Here is a 20,352-nt window from a genome sequence, read left to right as displayed (position 1 = left end):
TCATTCCCTGGTTGTTTAGGCCCAGAAATTAGCATAGATAACATCATGTACTTACGCTTCTTACATAGCCACGGAGGTAGGTTATAAATCATAAGAATCACAGGCCATGTGCTATGCGAGATACTTTGAATACCATGCGGGTTCATTCCATCAGTAGACAATGACAAGCGAAGGTTTCTTGCTTCTTTTCCAAATTCAGGATAATCAGTATCAACTTTCATCCACTGTAATGAGTATGCCTGATGTCGCAACTTTCCATCAATAATTCTTTCATCTGCATGCCAAGTCAAGTGTCTTGAATCGGTCCCACTACGATACATGCGTCTAAATCTCGGAATTATAGGAAAATACCATAAGACTTTGGCCGGAGACAACTTTTTCTTATATCGAGGGGCACCGCATTTAGGACACTCATTCAACGCTGCATACTCGTTTCGAAACAAAACGCAATCGTTTGGACATGCATGTATCTTATCATAGCTCATGCCAATAAAGGACAACATCTTTTTGGCTTCATACGTTCGATTGGGAAGAACATTATCCTTTGGTAGCATATCTTTCATAAGGGCTAATAACTCTGTGAAACTTTTATCCGACCATCCATTGTCCGCCTTTAAGTTGTACAACTTTAACACCGCAGACAATCTTGTGAATTTTGAACAACCATCATACAACGGTTTCTCTGCATCGCTTACCAACCTCTCGAACATTTTGGGACAATCCTCAAGATCTTCTTCAAGCGCTTCTGCAATCTCTTCGACTCGATCGTAATCGTATGTGTCTGTGCAATCGTCGTTTGAAGCATACTTCGTATTACACCTCGACTCAACATTCCTGATACTTTTCTCACCATGCAAACTCCAAACTGTATAACTTCTATCAATTCCAAACCTTAGTAAATGTGATCCCATCTGTTTCCCGTCAACCTTATCCCCATAACAGCAACCCAAGCAAGGACACGTCATTCGAATCGGGTCTTCGGAGTGCGCAACCGCAAACTTAACGAATTCCCATACCCCTTTCTCGTATTCTTTTGACAATCGGTTTGAATTCATCCATGTCTTATCCATGTCTTAATTAAGCTAAACAAAAACGGTCAAACTTTCACTCTTCACAAGTAACCCCTATGGCGAATTCAAATCACAAAGTTAGTAAGTTCATAATGTCAGTATAATGCGTTTCTGTCAAAACGCATAGTTTTTGAAAGCTCTTGAGCCTCTTTCATTTCTTCTTTGAAAGTAGATAACATGACTATAGTTTTTGTTAGAAATCATAATGTCAGTATAATGCGTTTCTGTCAAAACGCAAAGTATAAACGGAATGAATCCGGAGCAATAAAACGCAACATATATAATCACACAATTTCAGACAAATTCATCATAATACCAGTAATTTGAGAAAGAAATTTACCTCGGATGTTACCGAACTCAAGAAAACGCCAAACGCCAAACTTTTACTCTACACACAAGTTACCCCTATAGCAAATTCACAAAGTTAGTAACCACCAAGACAAAATCGATTGAACAAAGGAAATCAACAATAGTTTGAAGTGTGTACATACTCGTAAATATGTAGTACCAGAGTCAAGATACGAGCTCCAAAGAGATCCAAAGTTATCAATCCAGTCAGACCTATACAAGAAATTCAATGCAATGTATGATTATAATAAGAATGGGTGAATAGTGCAGATTCCACACATTCATATCTCATTCAGAATAATTTCAAAAGCAATTCGAAGCGAAACTGACATGAAACCAACTCACTAGGAGTCACTTTAAAAATAATAAAGTGAACTAAAAGATAATACCCCCACTCCTTTTTATTTGTACTATTTAACAACTATGCAACCCTAAACTCAGATTAATTATAATAACTTTACAATTATATATATATATATATATATATATATATATATATATATATATATATATATATATATATAATCCCACGTTTATGGTTATGAAAACATGCAGGCCCATTAATGAACAATAAAAGAGAATAAACTTTTAGAGGGATTTGATTATTTGACAACCACCGTATCCACTCCTTTACTCCTTCAAATGAGGATAAATTTTTCTATCCAAAATTTGATCCATTTCCGGTTTTCAACTAACAAATTATTGAATTTAATTTAGATGTAAAAATATGGTAACTAAATAAAAATGTAAATGCTGATAGTATATATATCATGGAGGCAGCTTTATTTTTTATAGCAACTTGTGTAATATCACATACACACACCACAAGTATAATGCAAAAAATTGTATGAAGAGGTTGAAGAGCCAGTGAGTCCTCATGGACAGTATTTCAACACCTCTGTCATGTGTTCTTATATTTTTGCCTTTCTAGAACTAGCCACTTCATTTGATATCTCACTAGTTATACCTTTGATCAACAACGTCTTCCTCCCTATCAATCCACGTTTCTCCTCTATTATGGTTCTATAAATATCTCTTCCATATAAATTTTATTACTTTCCACTATTACTTCATAATTTATATACCAAATTTTACTTATTAGTGAATTTAATTAATTTGCAACAGGTTAGAAACAAAGATGGTATGAGATGTAAAGGTTCCTAAGTTTCCTGAAACCACAAATTCATAACCAATTGAACTGTATGAAAGTTATCTTAGCGACTACGTAACCGGCATTTTCGTTGAAAGAACACCACAAGAGAAGAGGAACACAAGAATTGGTTATAACTGCTTTTCTTTCACTTTCTCTTAAAACAAGATTACAAGTTTACAAGAATAACAAATAACCTCTCTCACCCTAAATTAGGATTTGCAGCTTAGCAATGATGAGAGACTAGTATGCTATTTATAATAAAACCTAACATACTAACTAATGGGCTTTTTCAGCAAGGCCCATTACACAAGCCAACTTAATAAACAAGCTAACTTAACAAATTAGGGTTTAAACACTAAAACCTAATTTAACATGCTAACAACCCTAGCATCTTCGACACCTGCATGCTCGACCCATCTTCGACTACAGCATGCACACTTCGACACCAGCATGTGAGCAACCTTCGACGTCATGCTTAACCCTGTCGAACTGTCGAACCAAGAAGCTACCCTTCGACCATACTAGAGTTCGATCCAATATCTCACAAATCTCCACCTTGGACCTAACTCTACAACGTCAAGGAACAAACTAGCTTTCTTCATGCAGCTTTATCAACTGCATACAGTGGAAAAACTTGCAACTCGGCAATGTCTTGGTGATCATATCAGCAGCATTGTCTTCAGTCGAAACCTTCAGCACTTGGACTTCTCCACGCTCGATTACTCCTCTGACGAAATGCAGCCTCACATCAATGTGCTTAGTTCGCTCATGATAGGCTGAATTCTTCGACAGGTGTATTGCACTTTGACTATCACATTTAACAGTGATACCTCGACCTTGAAGTTTTAGCTCCTTTGCAAAACCTTCAAGCCACAATGCTTCTTTCACAGCTTCAGTTAGGGCAATATACTCCGCTTCAGTGGTTGATAGAGCAACAACCTTCTGAAGTGTTGCTTTCCAACTAATTGCAGTGCCAAACATAGTGAAAACAAATCCAGAAATAGATTTTCTGGAATCCATACAACCTGCATAATCAGAGTCGACATATCCTTCTATTACTGCTTTACTATCTTCACCCAAGGCTCCACCATAAATTAGAACTCTGTTCAGAGATCCATTTATGTACCTTAAAATCCACTTCAATGCTTGCCAGTGAGCCTTTCTAGGATTCGCCATGTACCTGCTTACAAGACTTACTGCGTATGCTATGTCGGGTCTAGTACAGACCATAGCATACATCAAAGAACCGACTATATTAGCATATGGGATGCTATTCATATAGGCTCTTTCGACATCAGTACTGGGACACTGATCAATACTCAGCTTGAATTGAGGGTTTGTTGGAGTCACAACTGGCTTCGAATTTGACATACCAAACTTTTCAAGAATCTTCCGTAGATATGCCTCTTGAGATAGGCATAACTTCGACTTCTTTCTATCTCTTCGAATGTCAATTCCAAGAATCCTGGAAGCAGCTCCCAGATCCTTCATATCGAACTCCTTATTGAGTTCAGCCTTCACCCTCGTCACATCTTCAACATTGTTGCTTGCTATGAGAATATCATCCACATAAAGCAACAAAATAACAAATGAATTACCAGGTCGAAATCTGAAGTAAACGCAGTGGTCGAACTGACTTCTAATGAAATTTATGCGTGCCATGAACTTGTCGAATCTCCTATTCCACTGTCGAGGAGATTGTTTCAGCCTATACAAAGATCTCTTTAACTTGCACACATAATCTTCCTTCCCCTTTTCGACATACCCTTCAGGTTGCCTCATCAGGATCGTTTCATCTAAATCACCATACAAGAACGCAGTCTTCACATCCATCTGTTCCAGTTCAAGATCGAACTGTGCCACCATGGCAAGCAACATTCGAATGGACCTATGCTTCACAACAGGAGAAAACACATCATTGAAGTCGACACCTTCTTTCTGAGTGAAACCCCTTGCAACTAACCTTGCCTTGTATCTTTTCGATGTCACTCCTTCAATTCCTTCCTTAACTTTGAAAATCCATTTACAGCTGACTAACCTTGCCCCAACAGGTTTCTTGATCAGTTCCCAAGTATGATTATCATGAAGAGATTTCATCTCATCATCCATGGCCTTCAGCCATTCAGTCTTATTTCGACTCCTCATAACTTCCTTATAGTCTCTAGGTTCTTCGTCTAGAACCTCACTTGCAGAGATTAAGGCATAAGCTATAAGATCTGCATATCCAAGTCTCTAAGGTGGCTTGATGACTCTTCTCGACCTATCTCTCGACAATAGGTAGTCATCGTCAGTTTCCTCAACTTCAGCATCTTCTGCTTCTTCTTCGACTTCATCTGGGATATGCAATTCAGCATCAACATGCTCCACCTCAACAGGAATCTCTACCTGTTCCAGCTCTTCGTCAGATGTTTCTGTACTTCGACCAACATCATCAGTTTTCTTAAAAGCCATTTCAGCTTCATTGAAAACTACATCTCGACTGGTGATACACCTCCTGTGACCTGACTCTAGGCACCATAGCCTATAAGCTTTGACTCCTTCAGGGTATCCCATGAACATGCATTTCAGAGCTCTAGGTTCGACCTTGTCTTGCCTAATGTGAGCATAGGCTACACAGCCAAATACTCTCAGTTTGTCGAGATCTGGTGGATGTCCCGACCAAACTTCTTCAGGTGTCTTCATATCTAACGCTGTCGAAGGACATCTGTTTATCAGATATGTTGCTGTCGAAACAGCCTTAGCCCAGAACACCTTCTTTAACCCCGCACTAGTCAACATGCATCTGACTCTCTCCAAAATAGTTCGATTAAATCTTTCAGCCAAACCATTTTGCTGTGGAGTACCTGCAGTAGTTCTGTGCCTTGCAATACCAAAGGCAGCACAAAAACTGTCGAATGCCTCATTGCAAAATTCAAGGCCATTGTCGGTTCTCAACCTCTTGACCTTCCTGCCAGTCTGATTTTCAACCAGAGTCTTCCAACTTTTGAAATTCTCAAAAGTTTCATCCTTAGTCTTCTGGATGAATACCCATAATTTTCTGGAATAATCATCTACTATGGATAGAAAATACCTTGCTCCTGAATGTGATGGACACCTTGCAGGCCCCCAAAGATCAGCATGGATGTAATCAAGGGATCCATGTGTTCTTTGTTTGCCTTTGTTGAACTTTACTCTGCAAGATTTTCCAAGTACACAGGGTTCACAAAACTTCAGCTTTTCGACTTTGTCTCCACCAAGCAGATTTTGTTTCCCTAATTCGACCAGACCCCTTTCACTGACATGGCCCAATCTCATGTGCCAGATTTCTGTTTTCGACAAAGGTTTCGTGGATGCAACATTTGTCGAACCACTTACAACTTCAGCCTCAAGGGTATACAAGCCTTGTTTCTTCACGCCTCTCAAGACTTCCTTCGAACCCTTCATGACTCTTAGGATACTTTTCTCTCCTTGGAAAACATATCCTTTCTTGTCGAATTCACCAAGAGAAAGCAGATTTCTCTTTAAATCAGGAACATACCTGACTTCAGTCAACAACCTTATTGACTCATCATGGAGCTTGAATCTCACAGATCCAACACCTGCAATCTTGCAAGCCTTGTTGTTTCCCAGCAATACTGATCCACCATCTTGATCACATAATTTCTCGAACAAGTCTTTGTTTGGAGTCATGTGCCAAGTGCAACCTGAATCCATAATCCACTCCTTCTTAGAGTCACTGCTTGAAACCACAAGAACATCAGATGATTCGAAATCATCTTGAACAATGGCAGCGTTGCCATTATCCTTACCTCCATGATATTTCAAGCGTTCAGGGCACACCTTTCTTGTGTGACCCTCCTTCTTACAATGGTAGCATCGAATGCCAGATGCTTCGCCACTGTAAGTCTTCGACTGGCTTTTGCCTTTCTTCTTGTCGAACTTACCATCCTTTCGTAAGAGTTTTCCTTTAACGGCCAAACCTTCGCCAACAGTCGAAGGTTTATGCTCCTTTCGTTCATTCAAGTCCTTAGAGTACAAGGCTGATTGAACTTCTTCAAACGTCAGGGACTCCCTTCCATACAAGAGAGTTTCTTTGAAGTGAGCATGTGATCGAGGCAAAGAACACAATAGTAACAGCGCTTGATCTTCATCATCGATCTTCACATCAATATTTTCAAGATCAAGAATCAGCTTGTTGAACATATCCAACTGCTCAGCCAATACTTTGTCTTCAATCATCTTGAATGAATACAAAGCTTGCTTCAGGTAGAGTCGATTTACCAGCGATTTGGTCATATACAAACTTTCAAGTTTCACCCATAACCCTGATGCCGTCGTCTCCTTTGATACCTGCCGGAGAACCTTATCACCAAGGCTCAGCAAAATTGCGCTGTGTGCTTTCTCGATCATATTCGTCTTCTCCGCTGCCGTCAATTCTGCATTCATGGCTGCCTCTCCCTTCAACGCTTCCAAACAACCCTGCTGAACCAGTAGAGCTTTCATCTTCAAGCGCCACAGACCGAAATCATTCACTCCGGTGAACTTTTCAATCTCATACTTTGTTGAAGGCATCTTCTCCACGCTCACCGCACCAATTTGTTGTGAATTCAATACCAAGAACAAAGTATAATCCAAGGGAAGAATAAAGGACAAGGAAGAAGAGGAACACAAGAATTGGTTATAACTGCTTTTCTTTCACTTTCTCTTAAAACAAGATTACAAGTTTACAAGAATAACAAATAACCTCTCTCACCCTAAATTAGGATTTGCAGCTTAGCAATGATGAGAGACTAGTATGCTATTTATAATAAAACCTAACATACTAACTAATGGGCTTTTTCAGCAAGGCCCATTACACAAGCCAACTTAATAAACAAGCTAACTTAACAAATTAGGGTTTAAACACTAAAACCTAATTTAACATGCTAACAACCCTAGCATCTTCGACACCTGCATGCTCGACCCATCTTCGACTACAGCATGCACACTTCGACACCAGCATGTGAGCAACCTTCGACGTCATGCTTAACCCTGTCGAACTGTCGAACCAAGAAGCTACCCTTCGACCATACTAGAGTTCGATCCAATATCTCACACATATTATAAATTATCCAACAAAAAATGCTGCTAGTATTCAGTCATTTACACAATTGAACTAAAAACAAATATGCATTTTCGTTGAAAGAACACCACCGATTTCAAACCTTCAACCAGTCAACTTAAACACATCAAAGCAGCACCAACTTAAACAAGTATTCAGTCATTTACACAGTTGAACTAAAAACAAACATGCTCTCTCTAACAATCTGAACATTCATTTTGGTTCTTAAGTATGCAGAGCAACACCAACTTAAACAATCAAAGCGAAAATAGTGAAAGATGAGAGAAGATTTACCTCAAAATGAATTCAAAGTTGTTGTTGGTGAGAGGACGTGTAGTCGCCGCCGTAACCAAATTTGAACTCCACGAAGCGAAATCGAGCAAGGTGAGATTTCTGTGAGTTGCAATTTTCCAATTCAGAAGAAATTAGGGGTTACAAAAATGGGGCTAGGGTTCTTTCGTAAGTTGAATGGAGGATTTTTGTGGAGGTTACAACAAGGGGGCTAGGGTTCTTTAATTTGCAGAGATTGGAATATCGTGAGAGAAAGAGGGAAGACAACAGTGGAGAAGAGAAAGTAACGAGAGGCAAAACTAATTTAAGTTTATTAATTTCAATTTTAATTCAATTAAGGCTACCAGAACGCTTTATAAAAGCGCTTTCATATATACCCACTATACCAGCGCTTTTATTCCAAAAGCGCTTTCGTAGACAACCCCCTATAAGAGCGCTTTTAAAAGCGCTTTCATAACCACCCCTATAAGAGCGCTTTTGAGAAGCGCTTTCGTACCCCCCCCCCCCCTATAAGAGCGCTTTTTGAAAGCGCTTTCGTACCCCCCTTATAAGAGCGCTTTTTGAAAGCGCTTTCGTAACCCCCCCCTTTAAGAGCGCTTTTTTTGCGTGTTTTTTTATTTTGTTTTTAGCGAAACCTATGCCAGCGCTTTTTACTAAAAGCGCTTTAGTAGGGGTGCTGCTAAAAGACAAATTTGGCATAGTGACTGCAGAACATACACACGTTTATTTAATTAAATTTGATTTTTTACAATGATCTTTTATATTTTTTATTTAAATAATAATTTAAATTTCTCTTTTATATTTTTATAATTAAGATTATATATAAATATAAGACAAACGAATAACAAGTTACGCGGCTATTTCTTTTAAGATGACAAAATCAATTCGCTTAAAAACTATATTTATTGTCCTAGGTGACATGATATTAATATGCATAAACCTTTGTATTCTCTGACAGTTTTGCCCGCAGGCTTTATATTAAATTTTTTATTTTTATTTAGAATTAAAATAATTTTAACTATAAAAACAACACTCTTCTCTTAGAATTATGTTGATTGAATTGTATTCCAAATTATTATACATATAAATTAAATTATAATTGTAACGTTCTTTCTATAACTTTCTAATATATATGTTGATTGGAAAAACTTTAAATAAAAGAACAATTGTATGGCATGTATAATTATTAAGTACTCAATACATTAGCTCACATGTTTTCATTAAAAATAGATGTTGATTTTAAGAAAAAGAAGAATTTGATTAGTGTATACGTGTGACAAATTTAAGATTTAACTATTAAGAAATCGATCAATATAAGAGTTATATGATGTAAACAGTGAGAAAGTCAGGTGTTGATATTTTATGCACTATTATTTTATGCATTGTGATGTATTATGCAATGTAATTGTTATCAATATTTGTCTTCTGTAAATTCTTAATTGGGTTCTTTTAGTAATTAGTTTTTAAAAAGGATTAGGATGATATGTATTGTTTATTTATTTATTTATTTATTTTGATAATTTTTTTATTGTGTCTGAGTTTTTTTTTTCCTTTTTTTGTTGTAATCGGTCTTTAAGACATCTTGAAATTCTATTGTGTGTTGTTAAAAAAATCTTTTATCGATCTCTTTAGTAATAATTAAAAAAATTATAAATTATGTAGTAAATCAAATTGGAAAATAAATACAAAATTGACTTAACTTTTGAACTCGGACACCTAAGTTAGTCCGCCTCCGTCCCGCTTTTGGACGAGTCTAAACGGGGCGGACGGCCTGCTTTGCCACCCCTAATTTTTATAGTTAAAGTTATTTTAACTCTGAGTAAGAAATAATTTTTTTTAACAAAAAGCCCCCTTGGAAAAATCCGAGCCGCCTCGACTCGTTTTTTAAAACGGCTTAGATGGGACGGACCAACTTAAAATAGTGAGCTGAAAACCTCAACCCAATTCGTTCAAAATGACGGGTCAAACAGGCCGACTCGGCGGACTTGATCCATTTTGTTACCCCTACTCTCTGTAAATGATCCATTTGCTATTTAAATTGAATGAAAAAGTTGTCAGGTTCCGTCGGATCATATTCAAATAAGAGAATTTCTTTGGAGACCCCCTATGGGGAGACGAAAAACCAAAAATACCCCTACTTCGGAAATGCATTTTCAAAGTAAATTTTTTTTCAAATTTTTTCTAGAATTCGGAGATGCATCTCCGAAAACACCTATTTTGTGATGTTTTCGGAGATGCATCTCCGAAATAACCCATTTTTGGATGTTTCGGAAATACACTTCCGAAATAATCTCACTCCCAAACCAATCCACCTCCCTCTCCAAACTTACTCCGTCAACCTCTCTCTATGTTCTTTCAAACTCCAACCTCAACTTCTCCTCTCAATCTACTACTCTACTTTTTCAATTTCCATAAACCAAACAATAATACCTGCTTTTTCAATTTCCATAACCCAAACAATAATACCTCTTTCAAACTCCAACCTCAACTTTCTTTTTTTCTTCAAGTTTCCAGATTTCTTTTCATAAAAGTGATATAGTTGAGTGGTGTTTTTATGGTATGGTTGGTTTGCAGGTTATGAAAATGGAAAGTATGATGAAGATTTTGGTTGCAGGCTTGTGAAGAGTTATAGTTAAGGTGATGGAAGTTTGGTTGAATATTTCGGAAATGTATTTCCGAAATAATCTAAGGGGGTGAATTCGAAGATGCATTTCCGGAAACACATTTTTTTTGGAAAAATAACTTTATTTCGGAGATGCACTTCCGAAAACATATTTTTTTCCATAAAAAATTAACTTCGAAAATGCATTTCTGAAATAAAAGGACATTTTAGGAATTTCAGCACAGGTGACAAAAAGACTAGGGGGTTTAATAAAAAATTCTCTTCAAATAATAGAATTGATTTTGTATCATTTTGCTTCTATTAAATTCTATTTGTTTTAACATAGTGTTGGTGGTCATTTGGTGAACATTGAATGATATAAAAAACAATTTAATTTTAAAATTGCACCCAGTAAATTTTTGACATTTTTATAATTTTTGAATTTTTTTTATAAGTAAGTGGCACATGACAGAATGCTAACATAAGACTGAGAGAAACAATATTAGAGCGTACACACATTATTTTTAAACTTATAGTTCAAATTTAAATATATTTATTTTTAAAAAATATAATAAAATAAAAACCCTAACAATCCAACCTTGATCTAAGGGTCATATATATTGTGACTCAGCAGTAAATCCTGATCCAAAAAGCAGACAGAATACACTTGAATTTGAAGGACACGTGAATATCTATTTTAGATGCCACAATTTTTTTACTTTGTATATTCAGGCATTTTGTTTTTGGTCTTTTTCTTTTAAAAAGATTCTAGAATATCATTGAGTTGGTGTGTTGAAATTGTAGCATGTTTTCTTTATTTAACTTTGATTGATACGGTGGTACCTTACCCTGCTTCTTGGTTTTGAAACTTTTCTCTTTTGCTGGACAAAAACAAAAAGGTCTATTATACTTTGTCTCAATACCTTCTTCTAGGACAACATGTGTTTTCACAAAGAAAAAGTTCTTCAATTTTGACAATAACAGCTCTGCAATTATACTATTATTGCAAGTGTGGTGTTTTTTCATAATTTCAAAGATAGCATACTTACTTTGCAATGATATGTAATTATAACCTTAGGGAGAAATTCACTTTTTCTTTTATTTATGAGCAAAATGAGAGGCAACTAAGGGGAAAGCTTAGGCTTCATTTTATCTTCATCCCATAATTAACCTTGAGTGGTTTGCCATTAATTATAGTTGTTTGATTGCTATTAGAGACAGACTTGTAGTGACAGATAAACCATCTTTACAGTATTTCCTTCAAATGGCCAGAACTTACTTGTAATGATTTTTTTAGTTGACCCTAACACTACATATAGATATTTGTATTCTCAAACAGTTTTGTCTAGGATTTGATTTTTGACCCATAAGTAGGAAGATAATAATAAACATATTAGAGTTTGACCTAACTCAACCTTACAAAACCGGTTGGTAAGATGAGGAAATGTCACTCTTTATAAACTCTTTCAATGTTCTATCTCCAACCAATGTGGAACTTTAGGATCTTCCTAATACACCCCCTCACGCCCATCACTCTTTTTGGGCTTGGTGCGTGGATATTAATGGTGGGCGGTCCATGGTCCGATTGATAGGCTCTGATACCATATTAGAGTTTGACCTAACTCAACCTTACAAAACCGGTTGGTAAGGTGAGGAGTGTCACTCTTTATAAACTCTTTCAATGCTCTATCTCCAACCAATGTGGGACTTTAGGATCTTCCTAATAAAACAATTTATTTTTTCAATTCGATAAAATGATCTATTTTAGTAAAGATAGTAGTTTTCTGATTTATTATACTTTCAAACATTGTTACAAAATATTACAAATGAGTTATAAGATTATAGTTATCCAAATTCTCAAGAATAAACTTTATTTTCTATCAAAGTGTTTCTCAATCTCTCAACAAGTCCAAAATAAGCCAAAAAATCAACGGAACCATAATAAGTTCAAAACTCAACTCATTAACGAACGGATCTACGAACTGTAACGAAGAAGTATAATACACACAAACAAACAAAATCCAATAGGATGATCAAAAATCCGAACCCACGACGTTGATTTTCGGCCGCCGTCTCCGGCCGCCGCCAGTCGCCTTATTCAGACTGTCTTCTTGTGGTTCTAACACCTTCAGTCAACCTCCTGGATGCTTTTGCGATTTTTTAATTTTTGCAATCTCGAAATATATTTTAGTTTTCTTCGTGATTTAAGGGTTTAAGGCATACTTCAACAATCTCTAGCTTGACTCGAAATTATGGTGACTTCAATTTAACCATTAACCACCCTGTTGTTGTTTATCATGTTGAATCACTTTTTAACAACATTGATCAAGTTCAAATCATGTTTGAACCTTGATCATGTCATTTGCATCCACTTGCTTTCAACCACTTTTTTTGCCGTAATAGTTTAACAATCCCACAAGTATGATTCTTCAACCATCTTCGATTCCACTTGTTTTCAAATGCCTCCTTAAAGGTCCCTATTTTAGGGTTTTGAAACCCTTTAGCTACATTCAAAGCATAACAAGAGGTAAACAACTAGTAGTGATATTGAAGACACTTTGTTCGCGTGGACTGAGTAGAGGAATTGTTCTTCATCCAGAGCTCGTAATCGTTCTCTAGATTCTACATCAATGGTTAATCGCCACAAGAAGTAACATTCTATCACTGATCATGTCCATTTGAAAGGACCGGCTAAAGGGAAAATTTTATTTTCTGCTGTGTTTTATATTGCAATTTTCCTTCAACAACAACATTGAAACCTTATAAAATCCATGAACCACACATTTTACCTTTGAGTTGTGAAAACTTTTTATCTAGACATCCTTCTACAACCACTTCATCCTCTTCAGACACTCAAACCTTCACCACTAACATTAACATTCAAATCTTTCACCTTTAAAAATTATTTGGATCTCATAACTATCTGAACTTCATCTACAACAATAGTACCTTCCTTACCTTAAACAAGATCATTCTTAAAGTGCTCAAAGGATCTGGTTAATGAACTCAACAAGAGTGAATCTTTGTCCTCATCTTCAATCTTCACCATAATATTCATAAGACCACCAATAACTTGTGAAATTCTGTTAAGTGTTCTACTATAAATTTATTCTCTACCATTCAAAAGGAGTAGAGTTGTTGTTTCAGACACAACCTGTGAGACAAAGACTTGATCATAAACAACGATTCAAAATTTTTCCACATGGAAGATGAATTCTTATCTCTGCTGACTTGCCTTAGAATTTTATCTCTATGGCACAAAATAATGACACATTTGGTATTATCCACCATCTCGGTCCTCTCTGCTTTTTTTAGACGCAAAGGCATCAATGTCTCACCTTCTAACGTGTCAATACATTTCTCTTGAATTAACATTGCTTGCATCTTCACTTTTCAGAATCTAAAATCATTGTCTCCAGAAAACCTCCCGGTCTGGCATTTAGAACACATGGTGCTCACCTATAAAACAAAATTCTTTTGCCCCAAATTGGGCGTTGTGATATTAAAAGATTCAGTCATGCTAATAAATTTGATGTGTGAGAACAAAAAATAATGACAACCAAAATAAAGGGTCTTCAGCAAAAATAACTTTCTATGCAATAAGACATCAATTTAACTTCGCATGAGAAGGTAAAGTAAAGACATTAAGCACAATAATTTATTTTAACCAATTCAATCAAACGATTTACTATAGGGAGAGACCAGCTCTTCAATTCACTATACTTTTAAGAGTTGTTACAAAAAATTACAAACTAGTTACAAAAAAATAATTACTAAAGTTTCCAAAAACAAGTCTTATTTTCTACTCAAGTGTTTCTCAATCTCTCTAACCCTCTATATATGAATCACACAAATCTATATTGTTTAGAAGTGTTTCTCAATCTCCTTAAATATCCCTAAATATTTCTCAGAACCCTTGCCTCTTTGGGTTTTTCTTTACTATGGTTGTAAAATTCTAAAGGTTACGATAATATAAAAAATCATATCTAATCTATACAATAGTCTAAATTCGACCCAAAAACATCTCAACGCTTTGAGGTTTCTGATTTAATTTGTACCTACATTAACGGTACCTTGTATAGCAATCTTAGGAGAACCATCATTCTTTTTTGAATGAAAAGAAGAAAAAGAACATCCAACGCATAAAATCTTTACTTCTTTTTCCTCTTTATATTACTTAAATCACATTCACACTCATTGATAAACCAACTGTTTCATCAAAGTCATTTAAGTTTTATACTTTTAACTACTTGAAATGTGAAAAGTATAAAAAAAAAAAAAAAACAGCATCAACGTTAGAAGAGTAAAAGCTTTGATTGCAGTTTTATTATGTAGAAAAAGCGTCACGTTGGTTTTGTCTCTTAACCTCGATATCTAAATAACATGAGACTATTTTGGCCACTCCGAACAAGATACATTACTAAAAGGTTTTCCAGTGACAACATCAGATATACAATACAACTTATTATCTCATAAATATCACTCACAAACTCCCAGACCAAAAAACAAAATAATCACATGTACAATATAAATTATGCTGGCATAACATTCAACAACCGGAAAACCACCTAGTCTAATTTTCTATCGATTACATTACATATGAATTATAAACAGATTATTGACTGCAATTTACATCAAGTGAAGAAAAAAAACATGTTCTTATTCAGCTCGGCTTCACGGAAAATTGGTGTTATTCTTCGTCGTCGTTGTTTATCTTGATCTCTATAAGTTGCTCGATAGGTTGGCGGCATATAGGGCAACTATTTGATTGAACGCGCAATGCTTTTGCACACTCACTGCACATACACTGGAAAAGAAAATGTAACAAAAGTTGAATGAAAACAATCATAATACACATAATGCGAAAACCAAACAACTAGACAAGAAATTTTACCATGTGCCTGCAAGGTAAGACAGCAGTATCCTTGGGTTCAGTCATGCATATCACACACTCTTTTCCAGGATCATTACGATCGAAATCAGGCGCTGTTGAGTTACCGATTCCATATAACTCTCGCAGTTCATAACGAACTTGGTCGATCCATAGAATCTGCTTAACTACTTTAACCTGGAAAGGACCAATTCCATTGGTTTTCTCCAAAACAGCTTGAGTAATTTGCATATGAGGGGATGCATCTACAAAGGAACTAGAGGAGGTTTCGTGATCTGCCATAGGTGTTGTTTCGGCGCATATCACGAGTGGAAAAATATCTTCTTCGGGTGAAGGGTTTGAAAGATCATCCAACTCAAAGAAACCTAAGTCAATGCCTGTTCCTGAAGGCTGACAAAATTTCTGACCAACTCCTTTCTGGAAAGGGAACGATATCGGTGCAAACGCTTCGGGAAATAGAGGAAAAAACCTACATTTATGTTCTTCTTCTTTCGCTAAGTAAAAGATTGTAATTCTGGGCATTATATTAACAGGAGCAATTTAGTTAAGATAAACAGAAACTAACAACCTAATTACTACTCATTGATGAAACAAGACAAAGATAAGTAAAAAAAGTTTGAGTTAGCGACGAACCTGCCATCATAGAGAGCGTCGAAAGTGAAGGAAACCAAGTGGTGATCGGGATTGTTGGGATCCAGGTAGAGCTGTAGAGTATGTTTATGCAAATTGACATCATTCCTTACTTTCTTTGCAGTTTCATGGTCAACATAAGGTGCTGGTGGCGGTGGTTGAGCAACATTTACATTCGAATCTACTCCGAACGGTTGAGTATTTGTTGCTGCTGCATAGGAAGGTTGGTGAGGGAGATTTGAGTAGAATTGATGAGAGTGAGGAGGAAAGTAACCTTGAGGAGGCTGAGGCTGTGGCTGTGGCATGATAGGGTGAGGTTGAGAAGAGTATTGATAATAGTAGGTTGGAGGAGGAGGTGGGTAGTGTTCATGGTAACTGTTTCTTCTTCTGTTTCTGTTATTACTGTTACTCCATGAACCACCCATCTCTCAATTAGATTTGGAACATACACTGACACAAAACAAGATGCTGTGTGTGTGTCAACTCCACTCTCCAGAACCAGATCCAATTTTTCTTCTTTTTCTTTTTGTTTACTCAAACACAAAACACTAGCCAATTTTTAATCCTTTGCTTCCTTTTCATCTTTTCTTTGGCGTGTATATTATTAAAAAAAAAATGGCATTGTGACAGAAAAAAGAAAAAGCCAAAGTTGATAAAATTCTTTAATATTTTTTTGTATGAAAATTCAAGTTTAAACACAAACGTGGCTTGTTGAGATTTGAAGATATTTTGGAAGAACTAGTCAAAACTGTCTAATATATTCAGCTTTTTTTCTCAAATACTATTGAGAATAACTTGTGAAAGCTTATATAAAATTGTGACTTTAAATAGTTAGAAGTACTTCTCACAAAAATTTGTCATTGTGACTTGAAGATTTCCTCATCAGAAGAGTTGACAAAAGATGGATGACAAGAATCAAACATTATCTTAAATTTAACCGAATATTTTAGTTTTTTGCTAACAAAAATGAGCAATATTAAAAAATGATTAAAATGATGGATAAACTTGTAGTAGAAAAACATGATCTATGTTTTGTGTTGACAATTGGGCAAAGGCAGAAGAAGTCTAACATATAATCATAAATAATACAAGGGGGAAAAAAGTATTACAAGTTGTTCAATTATTCTACACCAAATATTACAAAACTCTAGTCAGGTTTGGAACGATGCAGATAATGTAATAATTAACTAAATCTTCCCAGCGCATAGCCTCTTGTGAAGTTAGTAAACAGTAATACAAGGTGGATGATTCCAACAAACCCTCCGGATAATAGAATCGAGGTCTGATTAATCCCCGCTTGCACAACCCTTACAACCGCAGTGAACACATTCTATAACCTTCTCCTCCCTGAGATGCTTGGGCACTCTGCAAACACAAGTCGTGGCATAATTGTGATCGCGTGGTTGCATGCACCTCAAGCAACATAGGCGTTCATAACCAGGCTGCAATTCAGAAACAAAAATATCATGACTCAAGTACTCACACAATAAATATCACTACTAGAAAAAAGCCATATATTTTATTATTAACAGTTCTTAGAAATAAAAAAGTACATCAAATAACTTGTGCCAATCAAAAGAATATTTCAACAATTTTCAAAATATATCTACAACTTTTATCACCAGGAACAATGACCTTGAAAAAAAAAATGTCAAAAGAATAACAGGCTGACAAATCTCCAAGTGTATTGAGTAGATCTAGTTCATCACACAATCAATACATTGTTATATCTAGCAATTACGATGGATATGCATTTTATCTTTTGATGTAAAGCAATTGCCCTAGCATGGAGGCATTGGATCATATTCGATGTATCCCTATTATGGAGCCACAACTAAAACAGACTTCCCAAGCAACAGTTCACAAATCACTATTAAGCGAGTGTTTGGAAATTGAGTAAATCACAATCAAACCGCGAGGAGGATTGAAGCTTCTATAAATTATGGTCAAAGCTGTTTTGGGACGCGAGAGAGTGGCTGTAAATGTGTAAACACAATGTAAACCAGTAAGGGTCCTGCCAAGATTCACACCATCCGGTTCATCCATTGGATTTTAACCTACATCACACTAGTACGGGGAAAATTGAGAAGATAGAATCTCCAAAATCTAAGAGATTTGAATATCTCTCTCAATCAATTTACTTTAGACACTGGTTTCTTACTCACTTAGTCACATGCATAACTTAAAAACTATCAGTGATAAACCCATTTTAAAACCAAAAGCACACTAAATGATCAAGTCCTTTACTTTGGACAGTGTTGCTCAAAATGTTCAATAGAAACGAATTTTTACAACTTAAAAACCTTATACCACTGTTTCTCCTAACATACTTGTCATATATATGGATTTAGCTCAGAAGCATTAAGAATTTTATTCCTGTACTGTAAGGTGACTTATTCGGTTATTCCCTTATGAAATGACCTTTCAGAATTATCAGAGAGATCTAGGTGTTCAGCCGACTCGAGCAGTTTTTAATGGTTGTAAAAGCTAATCTTTGACCAAAACAAGGAGATTGGGATTTTAGGCAGCCTGGATCATTTGCAATCCTTGAATATGGTAGGAGAGAAATATACATATAGTTAAGTGTTGCAATTTTAGATTCTCAGATATGGATTTCTCACTTCCTCCTGGCTGTACTTATACTATTTCCCATCAAATGAAATTTATTTTCCTGTGAAAAATATATATAAAAAAAACCACTTTCAAATAAATAAATGAAATCATTACAGGTACCTTCTTCCATTTTGCAATTAGATTGCGGTCAGCGTATCCTTGGTCTAAACAGAATTCATACAATTCTTTAGAAATCTCCTTTCTCCTATAGTAGAGGTCATATACGTAGCGGCTCTTCTGGTGTGCAATTTTAAATATAGGCCACAAAGTCTCACACTTTCTTTTGCCGTCATGTGGATCATTCTCAGCTGCCACATAAAGGATATAACAATATTAGCACTTTGAAATATTTCAGAATGAAAAGGAATATAGTAAGGACTGCCTAAGATATAAGATTCCAACCTTCCCTCATCTTGGCTTGGAGTTCGCGAAGCGTAGGCTCAATTAACTCCCAGCCTTCTGGGTATTTAACTCGGCTTGTCTTTACTTTTGGCATCTTTATCTGTCAAAGGAAAATATGATATCGAAGGGTCAATTTGCATTCATTCTAGGAAGTATAAGCAAAAGATTGACTAACTGGCTTTTAAACAAACACTAATTGCGAGAGAAATGCGTGTATAGTTTGCATGTTTTGAAGAACAATTTAAAACCCTAACCCTAATAATTAAAATGAGGCTATTGTTGCAATCCACGCGCATATATAGAACAGAGTAATGGGAGGGAAAGGGGGTGCTTTTCTCTGAACAAAATTAAATACTAACCGTCAGAAAGGAATAAACGCGGAAGAGCGGTGGTTGGTCGCGAAACTGCCGGAGGGAAGGGTTGAGCGGTCTGCTAGGCGGCAGCCGAGAAGAAGAGGATATATCAGAAATACTTTACTCGATAAATTTATAGATTAATATTTATTTTTCTTTATATAGCCGCCTTCGAATTTTAATTCTCAATTAAATGTTTTTAATTTAATAAATACTCTAACTCAATTTTTGTATGTATTATTTCCTCTATCTCATATTATTTGTCACAATTGAACATTTTCCACAAATTAATAAATAAAAGAGAGAATGGAGATTTACTAAATTATCCTGATTAATTATTGTTATATTTAAATTAACATTAATGTTAAATGAAAATACAATAAATTTAAAGTATTTATTAGATAGTACAATTAGAAGATAAAATATAAAATTGCATTGGTAATCTAAACTCTACCGTAATAAGTATTTTGAGACACTTATTTTACAACGAATAGAGTATTGATGATGATGATGGCGTAGTCATAGATACTTATTTAATTTTTTAATTTTTTTTTAGATCAACACAAATAATCATTTTTGAAAAAAAATTATAATAATAAATTGTTGTTGAAATCAATTTAAATTTCTTTATATATAGATTTTAAAAAATGAATTTTAATAGTTATTGGAGAGATTTTAATATGAATTATAAGAAAATAGTCTTTTATATTTTAAAAATAAATTTTATTTTTCTTAGATGTGTGTTCATCAATTTTTCAACTCTAAATATATACGAATCATAATCTCCATAGATATTTCAAGATTTTGTTTGAGAATTTGTAAGAAAGAGGAATAGATGATTTTGAAAAATATTATTTTTTTTTAAATATATTGAACTTTTTAATTGTTTTTGAATTTTTTTTATAAAATGATATAAAAA

General features: G+C 35.3%; 2 protein-coding genes across 2 annotated transcripts; both read right to left on the bottom strand.

Annotated features, from left to right (window-relative positions):
• Window positions 1–14,995: 14,995 nt before the first annotated feature.
• LOC131632612 (probable E3 ubiquitin-protein ligase LUL4) lies at window positions 14,996–16,794 on the bottom strand. Its single transcript, XM_058903361.1, has 3 exons — window positions 16,069–16,794; window positions 15,439–15,949; window positions 14,996–15,351 (listed from the first exon to the last, which is right to left on the bottom strand). Exons 1-3 carry the CDS (start codon window positions 16,488–16,490, stop codon window positions 15,235–15,237), a joined length of 1,050 nt encoding a protein of 349 aa, XP_058759344.1. The 5' UTR covers window positions 16,491–16,794; the 3' UTR covers window positions 14,996–15,234.
• A 315-nt stretch (window positions 16,795–17,109) lies between these two features.
• Window positions 17,110–19,583, bottom strand: LOC131632643 (protein BUD31 homolog 2). The gene is made up of 4 exons (XM_058903389.1): window positions 19,440–19,583; window positions 19,081–19,180; window positions 18,799–18,986; window positions 17,110–17,507 (listed from the first exon to the last, which is right to left on the bottom strand). Exons 2-4 carry the CDS (start codon window positions 19,172–19,174, stop codon window positions 17,352–17,354), a joined length of 438 nt encoding a protein of 145 aa, XP_058759372.1. The 5' UTR covers window positions 19,175–19,180; window positions 19,440–19,583; the 3' UTR covers window positions 17,110–17,351.
• Between the last annotated feature and the right edge of the window lie 769 nt (window positions 19,584–20,352).

Source organism: Vicia villosa, linkage group LG1 (assembly GCF_029867415.1).
Source record: "Vicia villosa cultivar HV-30 ecotype Madison, WI linkage group LG1, Vvil1.0, whole genome shotgun sequence".
Lineage (NCBI taxonomy): Eukaryota > Viridiplantae > Streptophyta > Magnoliopsida > Fabales > Fabaceae > Vicia > Vicia villosa.
Note: the sequence above shows the minus strand (reverse complement) of the source record. Positions and strands in the feature narration are given on the sequence as shown.

What these genes read in the sequence shown, in the direction of transcription:
- LOC131632612 (XM_058903361.1), bottom strand. Translation starts at nt 16,490, where the DNA reads ATGGGTGGTTCATGGAGTAACAGTAATAACAGAAACAGAAGAAGAAAC. An exon ending in GACGCTCTCTATGATGGCAG is followed by an intron (nt 15,950 to 16,068) that starts GTTCGTCGCTAA and finishes TATAATGCCCAG; the next exon opens with AATTACAATCTTTTACTTAG. An exon ending in TCTTACCTTGCAGGCACATG is followed by an intron (nt 15,352 to 15,438) that starts GTAAAATTTCTT and finishes TTTCTTTTCCAG; the next exon opens with TGTATGTGCAGTGAGTGTGC.
- LOC131632643 (XM_058903389.1), bottom strand. Translation starts at nt 19,174, where the DNA reads ATGCCAAAAGTAAAGACAAGCCGAGTTAAATACCCAGAAGGCTGGGAG. An exon ending in CCAAGCCAAGATGAGGGAAG is followed by an intron (nt 18,987 to 19,080) that starts GTTGGAATCTTA and finishes TTTATGTGGCAG; the next exon opens with CTGAGAATGATCCACATGAC. An exon ending in TAATTGCAAAATGGAAGAAG is followed by an intron (nt 17,508 to 18,798) that starts GTACCTGTAATG and finishes TCTGAATTGCAG; the next exon opens with CCTGGTTATGAACGCCTATG.